Source organism: Suncus etruscus, chromosome 15 (assembly GCF_024139225.1).
Source record: "Suncus etruscus isolate mSunEtr1 chromosome 15, mSunEtr1.pri.cur, whole genome shotgun sequence".
Taxonomy (NCBI): Eukaryota; Metazoa; Chordata; class Mammalia; order Eulipotyphla; family Soricidae; genus Suncus; species Suncus etruscus.
Genome location: NC_064862.1, coordinates 34876008 through 34895318, shown reverse-complemented (window position 1 = coordinate 34895318; position 19311 = coordinate 34876008). Strand labels below are relative to the sequence as shown.

Below are 19311 nucleotides of genomic sequence, written 5' to 3'. Positions count from 1 at the left end.
TCAGAGAGAGAGAGAGAGAGAGAGGAGAGAGAGAGAGAGAGTGAGAGAGAGGAGAGAGAGAGGTGAGAGAGAGAGTGAGTGGGAGAGAGAGAGGAGAGAGAGAGAGAGAGAGAGAGAGAGAGAGAGAGAGAGAGAGAGAGAGAGAGTGTCAGTCCCACTGGGAATTTTTTCTTTCTTTTTTAGTTGTTTTGGGTCATACCCGGCAGCGTTCAGGGGTTACTCCTGGCTCTATGCTCAGAAATCGCTCCTGGCGGGCTCGGGGGACCATATGGGATGCTGAGATTCGAACCAATAACTTACCTCCATGCTATCTCTCCGGCCCCTCCCATTGGCCATTTTTTTAAGGTATGAATACTCCCTGCAGAAAGTGCACAAATGCATAAATTGGCTTCAGGGATCTTGTACTTCTTAAGGCTTGAAGCTGGGTTTAAGAAGCCCAGCTTTCAACCACAGTAAGTATAGTTTTACCTAGATACTTAAAAGTTATTCCCAGCAGCTTTTATAGTATAAGAATTGTATTGTTTTCCCAGTTCTCGGTCTATTAATGAAAAATAGCTCTTCATTCTCTTCAGACAAGTGTGCTGTACTCCTTGGCCAAAGATGCTGCTGCTTTGTCAAGTTCCATTGTATAACTGCTTGACTGCTCTATCTTGTACCCTTTCAGACTTATCAAGTTTGTACAGTCCATCACTTGAGCATTTATTGATACCTTAGATATGCTGTGCATCTGAAAACAATAACATAATACTAGAACACTGTGGGAGGGAAAGTTAAGATATTTTCCCCTCACATTCAGTGCTCAGAGGCTCCTCCCAACTCTTGTGCTTGGGGAATTCACCCCAGAGGTGCCTAGAGACCTTTTCAGTGTCAGGGATCCAACTCAGGTCTCATACATGCAACACACATGCTCATCCAATTGAGCTGTATCTCTAGTCAAGTTAAAAGATATTATTTGTGGGCCAGCGCAGTGGTGCTAGAGGTAAGGTGTCTGCCTTGCCAGCGTTAGCCTAGGACGGACTGCAGTTCGATCCCCTGGCATCCCATATGGTCCCCCAAGCCAGGAGCGACTTCTGAGCGCATAGCCAGGGGTAACCCCTGAGCATCACCGGGTGTGGCCCAAAAACAAAAACAAAAAAAGTTATTATTTGTTTATGTGATATGGATGGCATTATTCAATCTGCAGTTAACAGCAGTAAGTCTTTTTTTTGTTTGTTTTTTTTTGGATCATACTGGCAGCACTCGGGTTACTCCTGGCAGGCTCAGGGGACCAAATGGGATGCTGGGATTCGAACCACTGTCTTTCTGCATGCAAGGCAAACACCCTGCCTCCATGCTGTCTCTCCGGCCCCAGTGTTTTTATTTTTTGTTGATGTTATTCACCCTTTTTGAAGTGTAACATTAAATGATTTTTAGAAAATTCAAGTTTTCACCTATCAACTCTAGAATATTTTCAAATAATATTTCCAAAAAATCTGGTATCCTATAGTAGTTATCATTATCCCATTTTTGGGGGGAACTATTGTTTTTTCTGTCACTGAGTTTTGCTATTTTGAGTATTATAGTAAAGAATCATAAAGAGTTAAGAAAATAACTTTAGGCTGGAGAGATAGCATGGAGGTAGGTGTTTGCCTTGCATGCAGAGGACGGCAGTTCAAATACCAGCATTCTATATGGTTTCCCAAGCCTGCAGGAGTGATTTCTGAGCATACAGCCAGGAGGAACCCCTGAGCACTGCCGGGTGTGACAACCAAAATACAAAACAACAACAAAAAGAAAACTTTAAGGACTGGGCCCCAGATTCAATCCCCAGCACCATATCACCATATGGTTCCCCAAACACCAGAAGGTATGTTCCTGGTAGCCCTCAGCACTACATGGAGGTATCCACCCACCTTCCCTAAAAAAAAGTTATGTACTCTGTGACTAACCTGTTACACATAGCTGCTTCTTATATATATATATATATATATATAAATTTTTTTTTTTTTTTTTTTGTTTTTGAGTCACACCCGGTAGTGCTCAGGGGTTACTCCTGGCTCTGTGCTCAGAAATCGCTCCTGGCAGTCTCGGGGGACCATATGGGATGCCGGGATTCGAACCACTGTCCTTTTGCATGCAAGGCAAACACCTTACCTCCATGCTATCTCTCCGGCCCCTACACATAGCTTCTTAAGTGTCTTCAGGGCCTGGAGAGATAGCACAGCATGTTTGCCTTGCAAGCGGCCAATCCAGGACCTCAGGTGATTGGTTCGAATCCCGGTGTCCCATATGGTCCCCCGTGCCTGCCAGGAGCTATTTCTCAGCAGACAGCCTGAGCACCGCCGGGTGTGGCCCAAAAACCAAAAAAAAAAAAAAAATAGTGTCTTCAAGGTTCATGTGGTAGCATATGTCAGTAGTTTACTTATTGTCAAATAATCATTGTATGGAGTTTGCCAACTGCACTTGTCTGTAGCTATATCAGTTGTTTCTACTTACCTTTCTTGAAAAATGCTGCTATAGCATTTGCTTGCAGGTTTCTGCGTCGATGTACTTTTTAATTCCCTCTGGTATATACCTAGGAGTAAAATTGGGTCATGGCATAATGAATTGGGGGTCATAGCACAATGAACTTCCACAACAGTTCTATTTTACATTTTCATCAGCTGTGTGGGAGAAGATAAGAGAGTATCACACTCAAGAGAGAGCACAGGTTTCTCCAAAAGTGGAAAGAGTCCAATACACACCCCAAAGTTAAAGTAGGAAAGTGCACATCTCAAGAATACTCAAGAGTACATGCTCAGGTACCATGTACCCAGGCAACACATGTGCCTACTTTGACCATTTTTTCAAAAGTTCTAGTAGTGTAGGTATTTTCTGGTATTTGGATTTTGTTTCTCAGACTTCTAAAATATTTTTAAATATCTACCCAATTAAGGTATAATTTCTAAATGAAGACAAATGTTTTATTGGTGTTTTAGTTTCAAAATTAAATGGTCAATTGTCCCTAAGGCTTTTTGTAATCACAGATAAAGCATTTTGATGATTCAGTACATTGAGTATATTGAATTCATGGTATATTTATTTATGTGCAATGGTTGATTCCTGTAGATGAATTTGTGGAAAATGTATATAAGTATATAAAAAAAGGAAGCAGGGCCCGGAGAGATAGCACAGTGGCGTTTGCCTTGCAAGCAGCCGATGCAGGACCAAAGGTGGTTGGTTCGAATCCCGGTGTCCCATATGGTCCCCCGTGCCTGCCAGGAGCTATTTCTGAGCAGACAGCCAGGAGTAACCCCTGAGCACCGCTGGGTGTGGCCCAAAAACCAAAAAATAAATAAATAAATAAAAATAAAAATAAAAAAGGAAGCAATGAATTATGTGTAAATGCTTGCATGTAAGTGGATATGGTTATATAATACTTATTTACATGCTTATAATTTCTAGTTCTACTAAAAGACCCTAGAGCAGGGGTCTCAAACTTGCGGCCTATGGGCCGTTTGTGGCCCTCCGTACAACATTTTGTGGCCTGCGGCCGGCCTTCAAACATCGCAATATTCGCTATTATTCGCTTGCCGAATAATCGCAATAAAAATCGCATTAGTAAGAAAAAAATCGCATTAAACATTCGCTTATCCCGAGCAGTTCTGATTGGGGTATGCAAATGTTTAATGTGATCTTTTGCGATTTTTTTTTTCTTACTAATGTGAATTTATTGCGATTATTTGGTAAGCGAAATCCCTTATGCGGCCCTGTCTCACCCCACCCTGCCTCCTGCGGCCCCCAGGTAAATTGAGTTTCAGATCCCTGCCCTAGAGGCAAATGAGCAGTCGGTTCCCAGATTTTGGTTTCTAATGCCATTAATCACTTAAAGTAAAAAAAAATTGTTTTTCAGGACAAGGGTGAACTTTAGGACTACTGCAGTATGAGTGCAATCTAAATCCAAAAGTAAGGAAGTGTTTTTTAAAAAATTCTGGGGATCTAGAGAGATAGTATAGCAGAGTAGGACTCTTGTCTTGCTCCTGGCTGGCCTGTATTCAGTCCTGGACACCCATATGGTTCCCTGAGTACTGCCAGGTGTGATCTCTGAGTGCAGAATTGTGAGCAAGTCCTGAGTACAGCCAGATATGGCCCCCCCAAAACAAACAAGATGATAAAAATAAATTTTAAAATGATGGAATGTGGGGCCGGGAAGGTGGCGCTAGAGGTAAGGTGTCTGCCTTGCAAGCGCTAGCCTAGGACGGACCGCGGTTCGATCCCCGGCGTCCCATATGGTCCCCCCAAGCCAGGAGCGACTTCTGAGTGCATAGCCAGGAGTAACCCCTGAGCATCAAACGGGTGTGGCCCAAAAACCAAAAAAAAAAAAAAAAAAAAAAATGATGGAATGTGTCAAAAGAACACAGAAACCACCTTGAGAATCCCACTAGCTAAATATGGTTCATTTTGAGAATCAAAATAAGACATTAATGACTTATAGAACAGTGGAAAAACTAGGGATCTCTGTCCTGCTGATAATAAATAGGTACATAAACAGGAGAAGCTGAGAAGCTTGTCTTTATAGAGTGATACCGAGTACTATCTGGTAAATAATAAAGTGCAGGCAGGGAATGTAGTTCAGAAATTGAGCTCTTGCCTTAAATGAGGTCTGGGTATGGTAGCTGGTGTTACAAAACTATGGAGAGTCAGAATTGAAAAAATAAAGATTGCCATGGGCATGAATCATTCAGAAGATAAATTGAGGCAAAATTTTTCTTGATTTTGTTTAAGCCCTACCAGGTATGGTTCCTATTTAAAAACAATTTTTTGGTGGTTTTGGGACCACATCCCGATGAACTCAGGATTTCTAGGTCTACTTTCAGGAATCACTGCTAGCAGACTTGGTACCATATGAGGTGCCAGGGATTGAACCTGAGTCTGCCACAGGCAAAGGCAAGCACCTTGCCTGCTATACTTCATACTTTAAATATATATATTTATATATGTACACTTTTTTTTTTTTTTTTTTTTTTTGGTTTTTGGGCCACACCCGGTGATGCTCAGGGGTTACTCCTGGCTGTCTGCTCAGAAATAGCTCCTGGCAGGCATGGGGGACCATATGGGACACTGGGATTCGAACCAACCACCTTTGGTCCTGGATCGGCTGCTTGCAAGGCAAACGCTGCTGTGCTCTCTCTCCGGGCCCTATATATACACTTTTAAAATATTTGCTCCAGCCCATATTTTAAAACAAATTTTAACGAAGGATGACTCAGATAGTACAGCAGGTAGGACACTCGTCTTGAACACACCCTACCCAACTTCAGCTCCCAGCACATAGTGTAGTCAGTCCTCTGAGCATCATCAGGAGTGATCCCTGAGTGCAGAACCAGGAATAAGCCCTGAGCGTAATCTGTGGCCTTAAGACCAAATAGTAATAAAAGACATTTCTGGGTCACTTGATAAAACTGGAAATCTGGAGAGACAGATTAAATAAGTGTCACTGATAACTGTTTCTAGAAAAGTGACAGTTTTTCTGAGGATCTCTAAAAAATAAGACATACACAGGTCACCAGTAGTCATGTGAAAAGCTGTTTAGCATCTCATTATTCGGGGACTGCCATTCAAAACAATGATCTGTCACTTCACACTTGTGAAAATAGCTGTTAAAAGACAGGTGCTGGTGATGTGCAACTCTGTTGTGCTATTGGTGCAACCATTAAGAAAAACTCAGAAGTATGAAAATAGAAAAGAAAGGGGCTGGAGAAATAGCATGGAGGTAAGGCATTTGCCTTTCATGCAGAAGGTCTGTGGTTCAAATCCCGGCGTCCCATATGGTCCCCCGTGCCTGCCAGGAGCGATTTCTGAGCATAGAGCCAGGAGTAACCCCTGAGCACTGCCGGGTGTGACCCAAAAACCAAAAACCAAAAACAAAAACAAAAACAAAAAACCCAAACAAACAAAAGAAAATAGAAATGCATTATGATTCAACTAATCCTTTTTTGGGGGTATTTTTCAAACAATACGAAAGCTTGTAAAGAATGCCATGCTCATGGCTTTCACAATAGCCAAGAATTTGAAATTGACTGATATACCATCTGTATGTAGGGGCCGGAGAGATAGCACAGCGGAAGGGTGTTTGCCTTGCAAGCAGCCGATCCAGGATAGACAGTGGTTCGAATCCAGGCATTCCATATGGTCTCCCATGCCTGCCAGGAGTGATTTCTGAGCGTAGAACCAGGAGTAACTCTGAGCACCCCTAGGTGTGACCCAAAAACAAAAAACAAACAAAAAAGACATGGTATATATAAACAATAGACTACTACTCACATATTTAAAAAAATAAAGTTGAAGTCTGATGTATCTAGGGGATATTATGTTAAATGACAAAAGGCAGAAGGGAGAAAGAAAAAAGATGATTTATTGTATCATTTGTAATTAGATAAACATATAAAGGGAAAAACTAGAAGAAAAATAGTGATTGCCAGAAGAAATGGATTATGTTAAGAGACTTGATCATAAGTATAGAGTAGTATATACAGATGTTGATGTATAAACTGACTACCTGAAACTCATAAAATTTACAAACTGGTGTTGTAAAGACATTTTTTTTTGGTTTTTGGGTCACACCAGGGGTAAGCTCAGGGGTTACTCCTGGCTCTGCACTCAGAAGTCGAACCTGGCAGACTCAGGGGACCATATGGCATGCCAGAATTCTTTTTTTTTTTTTTTTTTTTGAGTTTTTGGGTCACACCTGGTAGTGCCCAGGGGTTACTCTTGGCTCTACACTCAGAAATCGCTCCTGACAAGCACGTGGGACCATATGGGATGCTGAAATTCGAACTATCGTCCTTCTGCACACAAGGCAAAAGCCCTACCTCCATGCTATCTCTCCGGCCCCAGGATGCCAGAATTCTAACCAGGGTTTGTGGTCCATTCTATGTTAGCTACATGTAAGGCAACGCCTTACCACTGTGCTATCTCTCCAGCCCCTTAAATAAAAACATTTTAAACCTGACAGCCCTTTTCAACCAAGTTACAGAAGTAAGCTCTGGTACCCTAATGCACTTGTATGTGTTGCATTTGCTTCTTTTCTATGCATGGGAAGTGAATGTGGTTAAGTACAGACTTTAGGAAGATGGGATCATTTTCTGTAGATCTTAATTATTCCCTCAGGGAACCAGTAAGAAAGAGACTGTAAAAGAGAATCTGTATTCAGGGACCAGAGAGAGAGTACAGTGGGTATAGCACTTGCCTTGCACATGGGCAGCCTGGGTTCAATCCCCACCATCCCATATTGTTTCCCTAGCTCAGAGAGAGCCAGGAGTAAACTGTGTGCATAGACTGGTATGGCCCTAAAACAAACAAAAGTCCCCACTAAAAGGAAAGAGCATTAAAGGTAAAGGACCATGACTTACCTAATTTACTCTTAAATGATTTTGGGGGAAAAAGTTATAAGTAGATCCCATACCAAAAAAAAAGTTAATAGGAGAAATGTTAATCAAAATAAATGTTATATAAGCATTTGATGTAGGTTTTTTTTTTTTTTTTTTTTGGACAGACCACACCCAGTGATGCTTGGGTTTTACTCCTGGCTCTGCACACAGGAATTACTCCTGGCAGTGTTTGAGGGACAGGATAGGATGCTGGGGATTGAACCTAGGTCAACTGTGCAAATGCCCTACTCGCTCACTGTACTATTTCTCCAGCCTAATTTGTTGATGTTTTATTTCCTTTCTACTTGGTACCCATTAAAAATTATGTCTTAAATATCCCTTAAAGGGGCCAGAGATATAGCACAGTGGCGTTTGCCTTGCAAGCAGCCGATCCAGGACCTAAGGTGGTTGGTTCAAATTCCGGCATCCCATATGGTCCCCATGCCTGCCAGGAGCTATTTCTGAGCAGACAGCCAGGAGTAACTCCTGAGCAACGCTGGGTGTGGCCCAAAAACAAAAAAAAAAAAAAAAAATTCCTTAAATATAGTTTAAGAGTGCTAAAATCCCTAAGCACCTATGCATTCATGACCCTTTATTGTTGTGGAATATAACCATATAATTGAACAGATTTATGAGAATATATTTTAACAAGAAATTTGCAGTTGAAATTATTTTCAAGCTTCTTTTAAGAACCTTGCTCTGGGGGCCTGGAGAGATAGCATGGAGGTAGGGCATTTGCCTTGCATGCAGACGGACCGTGGTTTGAATCCTGGCAATCCCATATGGTCCCCTGACCCTGCCAGGAGCTATTTCTGAGCATAGAGCCATGAGGAACTCCTGAGCGCTGCCAGGTGTGACCCAAAAACAAAAAAGCTGCCAGGGCGATTTCTGAGTGTAGAGCCAGAAGTAACCTGAGTGCTGTTGGATCTGACCCAAAAACCAAAAAAAAAAAAAAAAAAAAAATAGAACCTTGCTCTGGGTATAGGTTATTTGCAGGGTGAGTTGGGGTTGGGACCACACTCAGTGTTTCTCAGTGCTTACTCCTGTGTCTGCACTCAGAAATTGCTCCTGGCAGTTCTTAGGGGACCATATGGGATGCTGGGGACCAAACCTGGATTAGCTGCATGCAAGGCAAATGCCCAGCCTGCTGTACTATTGCTCTGGCACCAGTTTTGGGGGTTTTGCTTGTTCTTACTTTTGGGCCAAAACAGGATTTATTCCTAACTCTGTGCTCAGTGATAACTCATTCTGATATTTAGATCATATTTGTTGCCGGGGATTGATATTTGTGGACAATATTTGGTAGCAGGGTTCACAAGGGTAGCACTCTATCTGCTGTACTGTTTTCTGCTCCATATACTTTTTTTTTTTTTGGTTTTTGATTTTTGGGTCATACCTGATGGCACTCGGGTTACTCTTGGCTCTGCACTGAGAAATCTCTCCTGGCAGGCATGGGGACTAGATGGGATGCTGGGATTCGAACCACCATCTGTTCTGAATTAACTGCGTGCAAGGCAAACACCCTACTGCTATGCTATCTCTCTGGCCCCCATATACTTACTTTTTTTTTTTTGTTTGTTTGTTTATTTGGGCCACACCTGGGGACACTTGGGTTACTTCTGGCTCTGTGCTCAAAAATTGCTCCTGGCAGGCTCAGGGAACCATATGGGATACTGGGGATTGAACTTGGGCCCATCCCTGGTCAGAAGCTTGCAAGGCAAAAGCCCTACTGCTGTGCTTTCACTCTGGCCGAATATAAACTTACTTTTTATTTTTTAATTTTACTTTTGTGTTTTGAGCCACACCTGACAGTGCTCAGGAGCTATTTCTGGCTTTGTGTTCAGGGTATCTTCTTGTGTTACCCCTGGGATCAAATCATAGAATTATGAAATACGGGGGTCAGAGAGAGGCTGTTTGTTTTGCATGTGGCCAATTCAGTTTTGATCTCCAGCATCCCATACGGTCCTCCAAACACCACCAAGAGTATTTCTTGAGGTCAGAGCAAGGAGGAACCCCTGAGCACTGCCAGGTTGTAGAACTATATAGGAACTATGAAATACCTAAGTGGCCTAATACTGTTTTAAAAAATCACATTTTGATTTCTCTTTCTAGGAAGAACTTTTGGATATAAAAGAGTGCCCTCATTCCAAACAGAGACCTTCATGCCTCTCTGAAAAATACGACAGGTATTTTGGGGTTGGGAATTGTTTCTTCTAGTCACCTTTTTTAAACAGTAAATTAAGGAAATTAAGACTTGTATTGTTTTGGGGGCCGGAGAGATAGCATGGAGGTAAGGCGTTTGCCTCTCATGCAGGAGGTCATCGGTTCGAATCCCGGCGTCCCATATATGGTCCTCCCGTGCCTGCCAGGAGCAATTTCTGAGCCTGGAGCCAGGAATAACCCCTGAGCACTGCCGGGTGTGACCCAAAAACCACAAAAAAAAAAAAAAAAAAAGACTTGTATTGTTTTGGAAAATGTTGATAAATAATGAGTCTGGAGATTTCAGAACTAATGACATTTTACTTTTTTTTTTTTTTTTTTTTTGGTTTTTGGTTTTTGGGCCACACCCAGCGGCGCACAGGGGTTATTCCTGGCTGTCTGCTCAGAAATAGCTCCTGGTAAGCACGGTGGACCATATGGGACACCGGGATTCGAACCAACCACCTTAGGTCCTGGATTGGCTGCTTGGCCACTGTCCTATCTCTCCAGGCCCCATTTTACTTTTTTCGTTGTACTTTTTTTTGTTTTGTTTTGTTTTCTTGGGTCATACCCGGCAGTGCTCAGGGGCTACTCCTGCCTCTACGCTCAGAAATCGCCCCTGGCAGGCTCGGGGGACCATATGGGATGCCTGGATTCGAACTACCATCCTTCTGCATGAAAGGCAAACACCTTACCTCCATGCTATCTCTTCGGCCCCTTGTTGTACTTTTTTGTATATAATTGCAAATAAGCCATGAGCATAATTGCATAATAACTCACTGCATTTTCTTTCAGATTGATTAAAGAGTAGCTCTAAACCACTAATTTAAAGATGTGAATTATAAGATACACTTAAATTAGGGTCCAGATTGCTCGCTTTGGCAGCACATATACTAAATTAGGGTCCAGAGAGATAGCTTGGAGGGAGGACATTTGCCTTGCATGCAGGACAGTGGTTTGAATCCCAGCATCCCATATGGTCCCCCAAGCCTGCCAGGAGCGATTTCTGAGCGTAGAGCTAGGAGTAACCCCTGAGTGCTGCCGGGTGTAACCCAAATCCAAAATAAATACATAAATAAATAAAAATAAGATACATTTAAATTTAACAAAGTCAGTTAAATTAAGTCTTTGAACTGGTGATGAAAATAAAACTATAAAATAACTTGGTTAGCAGTGGTATATTATCTGAAAGCAGAAATAAGACATGAACCCAGGAGATCTCACCATGGGTTATATTTTTCTTTTTGTTTGTTTGTTTGTTTTTGGCTTTTGGGCCACACCTGGCAGTGCTCAGGGATTACTCCTGGCTCTAAGCTAAGAAATCGCTCCTGGCAGGCTCTGGGGACCATATGGGATGCCAGCATTTGAACCACAGTCCTTCTGCATGCAAGGCAAACGCACTACCTTTATACTATTTCTCTGGCCCCTATATTTATTCCTTTTTTGGGGGAGGGGGTTTGGTTTTTGGGCCACACCCAGCGGTGCTCAGGGGTGACTCCTGGCTGTCTGCTCAGAAATAGCTCCTGGCAGGCATGGGGGACTATATGGGACACCGGGATTCGAACCAACCACCTTTGGTCCTGGATCGGCTGCTTGCAAGACAAACGCTGCTGTGCTATCTCTCTGGGCCCCTATATTTATTCTTTTAAACCAGTGACTTTTACACTTTTTTTTTTTTTGGTTTTTGGGCCACACCCGGCAGTGCTCAGGGGTTACTCCTGGCTGTTTGCTCAGAAATAGCTCCTGGCAGGCACGGGGGACCATATGGGACACCGGGATTCGAACCAACCACCTTTGGTCCTGGATCGGCTGCTTGCAAGGCAAACACCGCTGTGCTATCTCTCCGGGCCCGACTTTTACACTTTTAAGGCTCCTTCTGGAACCTGCACCAGTAAACTCAGAAGGAAAACTCTGAGACTTATCTGTACCACCCAGTCCCAGAGAGATAAAAGTCCCCCACACCTTCCAGGAGTAAGCCCTGAGCTTAGCTAGGGCTAAAAAAACCAAAAAATATTTCTGCACTGCACAGTATACAGCTTGCCACCCAGTCATTAGGGAAAAACAAAGGTGTCAAAAATACAATTTTAGGGGCCGGGCGGTGGCGCTGGAGGTAAGGTGCCTGCCTTGCCTGCGCTAGCCTAGGACGGACCGCGGTTCAATCCCCCGGCGTCCCATATGGTCCCCCAAGAAGCCAGGAGCAACTTCTGAGAGCATAGCCAGGAGTAACCCCTGAGCCTCACAGGGTGTGGCCCAAAAACCAAAAAAAAAAACAACAACAAAAAAAACAATTTTAGGGCCCGGAGAGATAGAGATAGCACAGCGGCGTTTGCCTTGCAAGCAGCTGATCCAGGACCAAAGGTGTTTGGTTCGAATCCCGGTGTCCCATATGGTTCCCTGTGCCTGCCAGGAGCTATTTCTGAGCAGACAGCAAGGAGTAACCCTGAGCACTGCCGGGTGTGACCCCCAAAACAAAATACAATTTTAGTTAAGCTACTGTACTTAAGAGCTATATGTTCTTATGGGAAAACATGAAATCAAGCACAGAAATTTTGGGAGATAGATTCAAGGGCTGGAATGCCTGTTTTGCCTAAGGGGCCTTGAATTAGATACCTTCCACCACATGCTTCCCTATATACAGTCAGGAAAAACCCCTGAGAACTGTCAGATCTGGAGGCCCCAAAACATTTTAGAAAAGTCAACATCATGAATTACAGGATCTACTTCTGATGAGATTAAAAGGATGTTTTTCTCCCTTGTAATAATTAATGTTCAGTAAACTGAGTAATGATTCTAAAGCAGTAATGGCTAACCTTTTTGAGCCCGAGTACCCAAACTGCCGTTTAATGCCCGGTCTTCCCAGTGGTCAGTCCAGCCCTGTTGCCAGGTGAGCTGCAAAGCAGACACCGGCACACTTGCCTCCCGTTGCCGCATGCCAGCTGCAAGGCCTTCGCGTGCCACCACTGGCACTCGTGCCATAGGTTCGCCATCGAGGTTCTAAAAGCATGTCTTTGTGTTGTCAAAGCATAGTTACAATAATTTCTTTGGATCCCAAGTTCTCCTAAATGTTTAATACTGGCCACAGATTTTCAAGTGACTATTGCTTTTATATAAATAACAAGAGTTTTGCTGAGGGGGGCCGGGCGGTGGCGCTAAAGGTAAGGTGCCTGCCTTGCCTGCGCTAACCTTGGACGGACCGCGGTTCGATCCCCCGGTGTCCCATATGGTCCCCCAAGCCAGGAGCAACTTCTGAGCACATAGCCAGGAGTAACCCCTGAGCGTTACCGGGTGTGGCCCAAAAACCAAAAAAAAAAAAAAAAAAAAAAAAAAAAAGAGTTTTGCTGAATTAATAGTTGTGGGTCTTTGTTTTTTTGGGTCACATCTGGCAGCGCTCAGGGGTTACTCCTGGCTCTATGCTCAGAAATCACTCCTGGCAGGCTCTGGGGACCAGATAGGATGTGGGATTAGAACCACCATCCTTCTGCATGCAAGGCAAATGCCTTACCTCCATGCTATCTCTCTGGCCCCTAGTTTTGGGTTTTTTTTTTTTTTTCCATTTGCTTTGGGTCTCACCCAGCAGTGTGCAGAGGTCACATGGGATGCCTGAGTCAGCTGCATGCAAGTCTTGTGCACTTCCTGCTGTACTATCTTTCTGGACCCTAATAGTCATATTTTTATTTATATCTTGAAAAATTTTTTGGTGGCAGCATCCAGGTTTCATATTGAGAAGTGTTTACCTGAACAAGTTTAGAAACTAGACCATATAAATAGTTCCTGGGAGCAAGTGCTAACTGTTGGTACTCTTTGACCTGTAGTGATGGTGTCTGGGATCCTGAGAAGTGGCATGCCTCTCTCTATCCAGCTTCAGGGCGGAGTTCACCTGTGGAAAGTCTGAAGAAAGATTTGGATACAGACCGGCCTTCCCTGGTGCGCAAGATAGTAGGTGAGCACACATTTACTCAGATGAACTCATCGGTCTTGGAGACTGTGCTCTTTGCTACCTTCTTCATTTTTCAGTGGTGAGAGTTTTATACATTGGGAGAAGTGTCATTATCAGGAAGCTGATTTGCCAATTGAATTTTCCTGGTTAGCAGTGAGATCCTGGGCTTGTACTAGCAGGTAGGCTACGACTCTGTGCTTATGAATTTCAAGTACCAATTTCTGTTATTGAATGGATGTGTAGAAAATGTAGAGCTGGAAATTTGGTTGTGATTAGTCTCATATGAAACTATATTTCTGGTATAATAAATCCATTCCAGTAATTCATCTTAGTGCGAGTTGATTTGAATAGAAGATTTATGATTTGGGAGTGAAGTTTGATTTTTTTTTTTTTTTGTGGTTTTTGGGTCATACTCGCAGTGCTCAGGGAAAACTCCTGGCTCCGTGCTCAGAAATTGCTCCTGGCAGGCACGGGGGGCCATATGGGACACCGGATTTGAACTGATGACCTTCTGCATAAAAGGCAAACGCCTTACCTCCATGCTATCTCTCCAGCCCTGAAGTTTGATCTTTTATACCTTTACCCCTTAAAATGAAGACAGGGTAATGCAAAATCCAAATTAGAAACTTGTTTAAGAAACCTTTTGAAAGGAAACCCCTTTATTAAACACATTTGGGGAGCAGGGAACTTTTTCATAGGCCTGGAGTATATGCCACATATACACAAGGCACTGAGTTTGACCCCTGGCATCAAAAGCCACCTTAGCCCTAGTGGCCCCTTGCTATCGTGCCTCTCCCTTAAACACACACACACACACACACACACACACACACACACACACACACACACACACACACACACAGAATTCTGACAAAATCATGAAAGATATGCACAGACTTTATTAAAATAATGAAAACTTAGAAACTACCTAAATGTCTCACAGTACAAGTAAGTTTAGTAGCTTTTGGCATAGCCATCCATTTATTATCTTGAATATTCTCTTGATCAGCTGCAAAATACCTTTTGGAGAGGTAATTACTAAGTTATACAAAACTATGTTTTATATATATATATATTTTTTTTTTTTTTGGAAGAGGAGGAGAGAGGAGAGGGGGATAGAGAAGAGAGGAGAGGAGAGGAGGGGAGAGGAAAGGAAGAGAGAGGAGAGGAAAGGAGAGTGGAGGAGAGGAGAGGAGAGTGGAAGAGAAGAGAGGAGAGGAGGGGAGGAGGGGAGGGAAGGAAAGGGAAGGGATCTTTTTTGTTTTTAATTTTTTGTTTTTGGACCACATCTTGCAGTGCTTAGGGGTTACTCCTAGCTCTGCACTCAGGAATGACTACTAGAAGGAATAGAGGACCATATAGGTTTCCAGGGATTGAACCCAGGTAGGCTGCATACAATGAAATCCACTGTTCTCTGTTCCCATAGGTTTTATTTTGTTTTTTTTTTTTTTTGGTTTGTTTTTATTTGTTTTGTTGTTGTTGTTTTTGGGCCACACCTGGTGACACTCAGGGGTTACTCCTGACTGCACTCAGAAATTGCTCCTGGCTTGGAGACCATATGGGACACTGGGGATCAAACCAAGATCTCTTCTGGGTCAGCCGCGTGCAAGGCAAACACCGTACTGCTGCGCTATCGCTCTGGCCTCTGGCCCTATAGTTTTTAACCTTCTTCTTTTTTTTTTTTTTTGGTTTTTGGGCCACTACCGGCAGTGCTCAGGGGTTACTCCTGGCTGTCTGCTCAGAAATAGCTCCTGGCAGGCACGGGGGACCATATGGGACACCGGGATTCGAACCAACCACCTTTGGTCCTGGATCGGCTGCTTGCAAGGCAAACGGCTGTGCTATCTCTCCGGGCCCATTCATTCTAATGATGATTTGGTGTTGGGAGGAACTTGCTTTTCTCAGGTTAAACTGAGTATAGCCACAAGGCAAATGCCTAATCACTTTGGCCCCTCTAAAATGTTTTAGGAACTATTTCTGGTGAAATATTAAAGGAAGTTTTTCTGCTCACTTGCATGTTTACTTTTTTAATTTTTTGTTGGATTTTTGAGCCTCACCCAGTGATAATCAGGTGTCATTCCTGACTTTGTGCTTCAGTATTAGTTCTGCAGTCCTGGCAATGCTTAGAAGATGATATGGGGTGCTAGGGAGCAAACCTGAGTTGACTATATGTTAGGCAAGCACCCTACCTGCTGTACTGTTACTCCTGCCCCACATGTTTATTTTTTGTTTGTTTTTGGGCCATGCTCAGCAGCACTTAGGTACTCGTGGCTCTGCACTCAGAAATCGCTCCTGGTAGGCTGGGGTGAGGGTAAGGGGGGGTTGGCATATGGGATGCTGGGAATCAAACTCAGGTTGACTGTGTTTGGTTTTTGGGTCATACCCGGCAGTGATCAGGGGTTACTCCTGGCTCTATGCTCAGAAATCGCTCCTGGGATGCTGGGATTTGAACCATAGTCCTTCTGCATGCAAGGCAAATGTCTAACCTCTATAATATCTCTCCGGGCCCTATTTTCTTAAAATTTTAAGAGTAGATATAATTAATTTATTGTATACTACATATAAAGTATATCATTTAATATTTTGATATTCATATGTACCTTTGAAAACAAAGTAATAGGGGCCGGAGAGATAGCATGGAGGTAAGGCGTTTGCCTTTCATGCAGGAGGTCATTGGTTCGAATCCCGGCGTCCCTTATGGTCCTCTGTGCCTGCCAGGAGCAATTTCTGAGCCTGGAGCCAGAAATAACCCCTGAGCACTGCCAGGTGTGACCCAAAAACCACAAAAAAAAAAAAAAAGAAAACAAAGTAATAAGCATTTCCATTATCCCCAAAAGTTTTGAGTACTCTTAAGTCCCTTCCTCTAAACCTTCATTTCCTTTCAAGTAAGCACTGAAATGGTTTGTACCATTAAAGATTTGTGTACATTTTCTTGAATTATATACAAGTTAAGTTAGATAATATTTAATCCTCTGGTAGCTTCTTTTCATTTAGAATAGTTTTAGGCTTGAGTTGTTGGATAGTTTGGATATTTATTTTTTTGTTTTGATGTTTGATTTTTGGGGGGAGCCATACTCAGCAGTGCTCATTGATAACTCCTAGTTGCACTTAGGAATTACTCCTGGCAGGGCTAGGGCTATGTGCAAGCTGTGTGCAAGGCAAGCACCCTACTTGCTGGACTATTGTTTTGGGACTAGTATGCTTCTCTTTGTTTTGTTTCTGTGCCACACCCAATGGCTCTCAGAGGTTACTTGGCTTTGCACTCGATTACTCCTGGCAGGCATAGGGGACCATATGGGATGCTGAGGATCCAACCTGAGTCGACCTCATGTAAGGCAAACACCCTATTTGCTGTATTACTACTCTCTCCCTGGAGTTTTTGTTTTGTTTTTGGGTCACACCCAGCTGTGCTCTACTCTCAGGGATCTTTTGTGGCAGGCTCAGGATGCTGGTGATCAAACCAAGGTTGGTCTCCTGTAGTAGCACTTGGACCAACACCCTGTTGTGTGTGTGTGTGTGTGATGTGTGTGCTGGTGATCAAACCAAGGTTGGTCTCCTGTAGTAGCACTTGGACCAGCACCCTGTTGTGTGTGTGTATGTGTATGTGTGTTTTGTTTTGTTTTTTGTTTTTTTTTTTTTGGTTTTTGGGCCACACCCTGCGGTGCTCAGGGGTTACTCCTGGCTGTCTGCTCAGAAATAGCTCCTGGCAGGCACGAAGGAACATATGGGACACCGGGATTCGTGTGTGTGTGTGTGTGTGTGTGTGTGTGTGTGTTTACAGGGCCTATTTCTGGCTGTGATTGGTGTGTGTGTGTGTGTGTGTGTGTGTGTGTGTGTGTGTGTGTGTGTGTGTTTAAGGGAAAGGCTACAACGGGCAGTTCACAGGGCCTATTTCTGGCTGTGATTGGAGATTGTTCCCAGCAGTATTCAGCACCAAGTGAACCCAGGCCTCCCTCTTTGCACTTAATTCATTGAGCTATCGCTAGTAAAATTTAATTAAACTCAGTTTTTTTTTTTTATTTGTTTGTATTTTGGGGTCACACTCAGCAGCGCTCAAGGGTTACTCCTGACTCTATGCTCAGAAATCGCTCCTGGCAGGCTCGGGTAACATATGGGATGCTGGGATTCGACCGCCATCCTTCTGCATGCAAGGCAAACTCACTACCTCCATGCTATCTCTCTGGCCCCTAAACTCATTTTTTTTTTGTTTGTTTATTAGATTGAATTATGATCTTGTGTCATGCATAAGAAAACTTTGATTAGGGGCTATATAGTATAGTGGGTAGGGTGATTGCCTTGTACAAGGCTCACCCAGATTCACTCCCATATGGTCTCCTGAACACAGCCAGGAGTAATTCCTGAGCATTACCGGTGTGGTCCCAAAACAAAACAAAATAACCCTTTGTTTAATTCAGTAAACAAAGGTTTCTCCTTTATTCTAAAAGTTTTATAATTTTAGGATTTATAGTTTTATCTTTGATCTATTTGGAATTAAATCTGTACCAGGCACAGATTTAAGTTAATTTTGGGACTGGGGAAGGCTCTAGAAGTGCTCAGGAACCCAAGGGGATATACTTAGCTTTTATTAGGTCAATGAAGCCAGGCCTGCTGGTTAGGTGCTTGGACCCTGCAATGCCAGAGGCTATTAGTGTCACACTCAGTTTGTGGGTTGTTGTTATTTTTTTCCAAATGGGACTAGTTAATTTGGTGAAGAAACAATTTTTTTGGCCACATCCATCAATTCTCTGTATATTCCTGTCTCAGCACTCAGAGTGATACGGGGACCATATGTGATTCTAGTAATCAGGTCAGTCATATTGAAAAACACCCTCCCCACTATACATTATAGCTTATTAGCTGACTTAAAGGCCTTAGTTAATGTAATAGGATTGTGGCAGCTAATATTACAATATTATTTATTACAAAGGACATTTATTGGTCCAATGAGAAAAAGCAAAGGGTTCTTTTTTGGAAAGGGGGGTTGTGTACCTGGCTGTGGTCAGGGTTTTGGTTCTGCACTCAGGGAATCACACCTGGTGGACTGGGGGACCATATGGAGCCCCAGGATCAAACTCAGGTGGACCGTGTACAAGATAAGCAAGCACCCTGTCAAGCATCTGACAGCTAGGTCTTATTTATATATGTAATGTATGTGTTGCTCTGTTTCTGTATATGAAGTTGACTCTTTCAGTACCCCCATCACTACCAGCTGTGGGCATACCACCTAGATGGAAACATGCTCCTGTTGGTTTGCATAACATCCTTTTTTGGTCATCTTTCCAGATCCTCGGGAACGTGTGAAAGAAGATGACTTAGATGTTGTTCTCAGCCCACAGAGACGAAGCTTTGGTGGGGGCTGCCACGTGACAGCAGCGGTTAGCTCCCGGCGTTCAGGAAGTCCACTGGAGAAAGACAGTGACGGACTTCGCCTGCTTGGTGGGAGGAGGATTGGGAGTGGAAGGATAATCTCTGCTCGGACCTTTGAGAAGGATCACCGTCTTAGTGATAAGGACCTTCGGGACTTAAGAGACAGAGATCGAGAGAGAGACTACAAGGACAAACGTTTCAGGGTTTGTCTTCTAAATCCTTGTGTTTAGAGAATCAAAATTCACTTCATTCATACATGGCTACTTGGAGATCCTGGGAGCACATCTTCTATCCCCTAATCTCCTGCCCTTGAAAATTCTCAGCCACTGGACTAGCAGTACATTGAAAAGGTGCTAGGATGAGTGCTCGATGGGCCCTGTGGTGCCAGGGGTTGACTGGGCCATGTCTGGCAGTGCTTGA

General features: G+C 43.4%; 2 protein-coding genes across 3 annotated transcripts in view; both read left to right on the top strand.

Annotated features, from left to right (window-relative positions):
- PISD (phosphatidylserine decarboxylase) overlaps window positions 1-19311 on the top strand; it is a 356590-nt gene that overhangs the window by 155238 nt on the left and 182041 nt on the right. The window lies entirely within an intron of this gene.
- The window catches only part of EIF4ENIF1 (eukaryotic translation initiation factor 4E nuclear import factor 1), a 58811-nt gene that overhangs the window by 13615 nt on the left and 25885 nt on the right, over window positions 1-19311 (top strand). For both annotated transcript variants that reach the window (XM_049788960.1, XM_049788959.1), the window contains exons 2-4: window positions 9501-9574; window positions 13400-13527; window positions 18808-19094. In XM_049788960.1, coding sequence (XP_049644917.1) covers window positions 9501-9574; window positions 13400-13527; window positions 18808-19094 — 489 coding nt within the window. The remainder of the gene's footprint in view (window positions 1-9500; window positions 9575-13399; window positions 13528-18807; window positions 19095-19311) is intronic.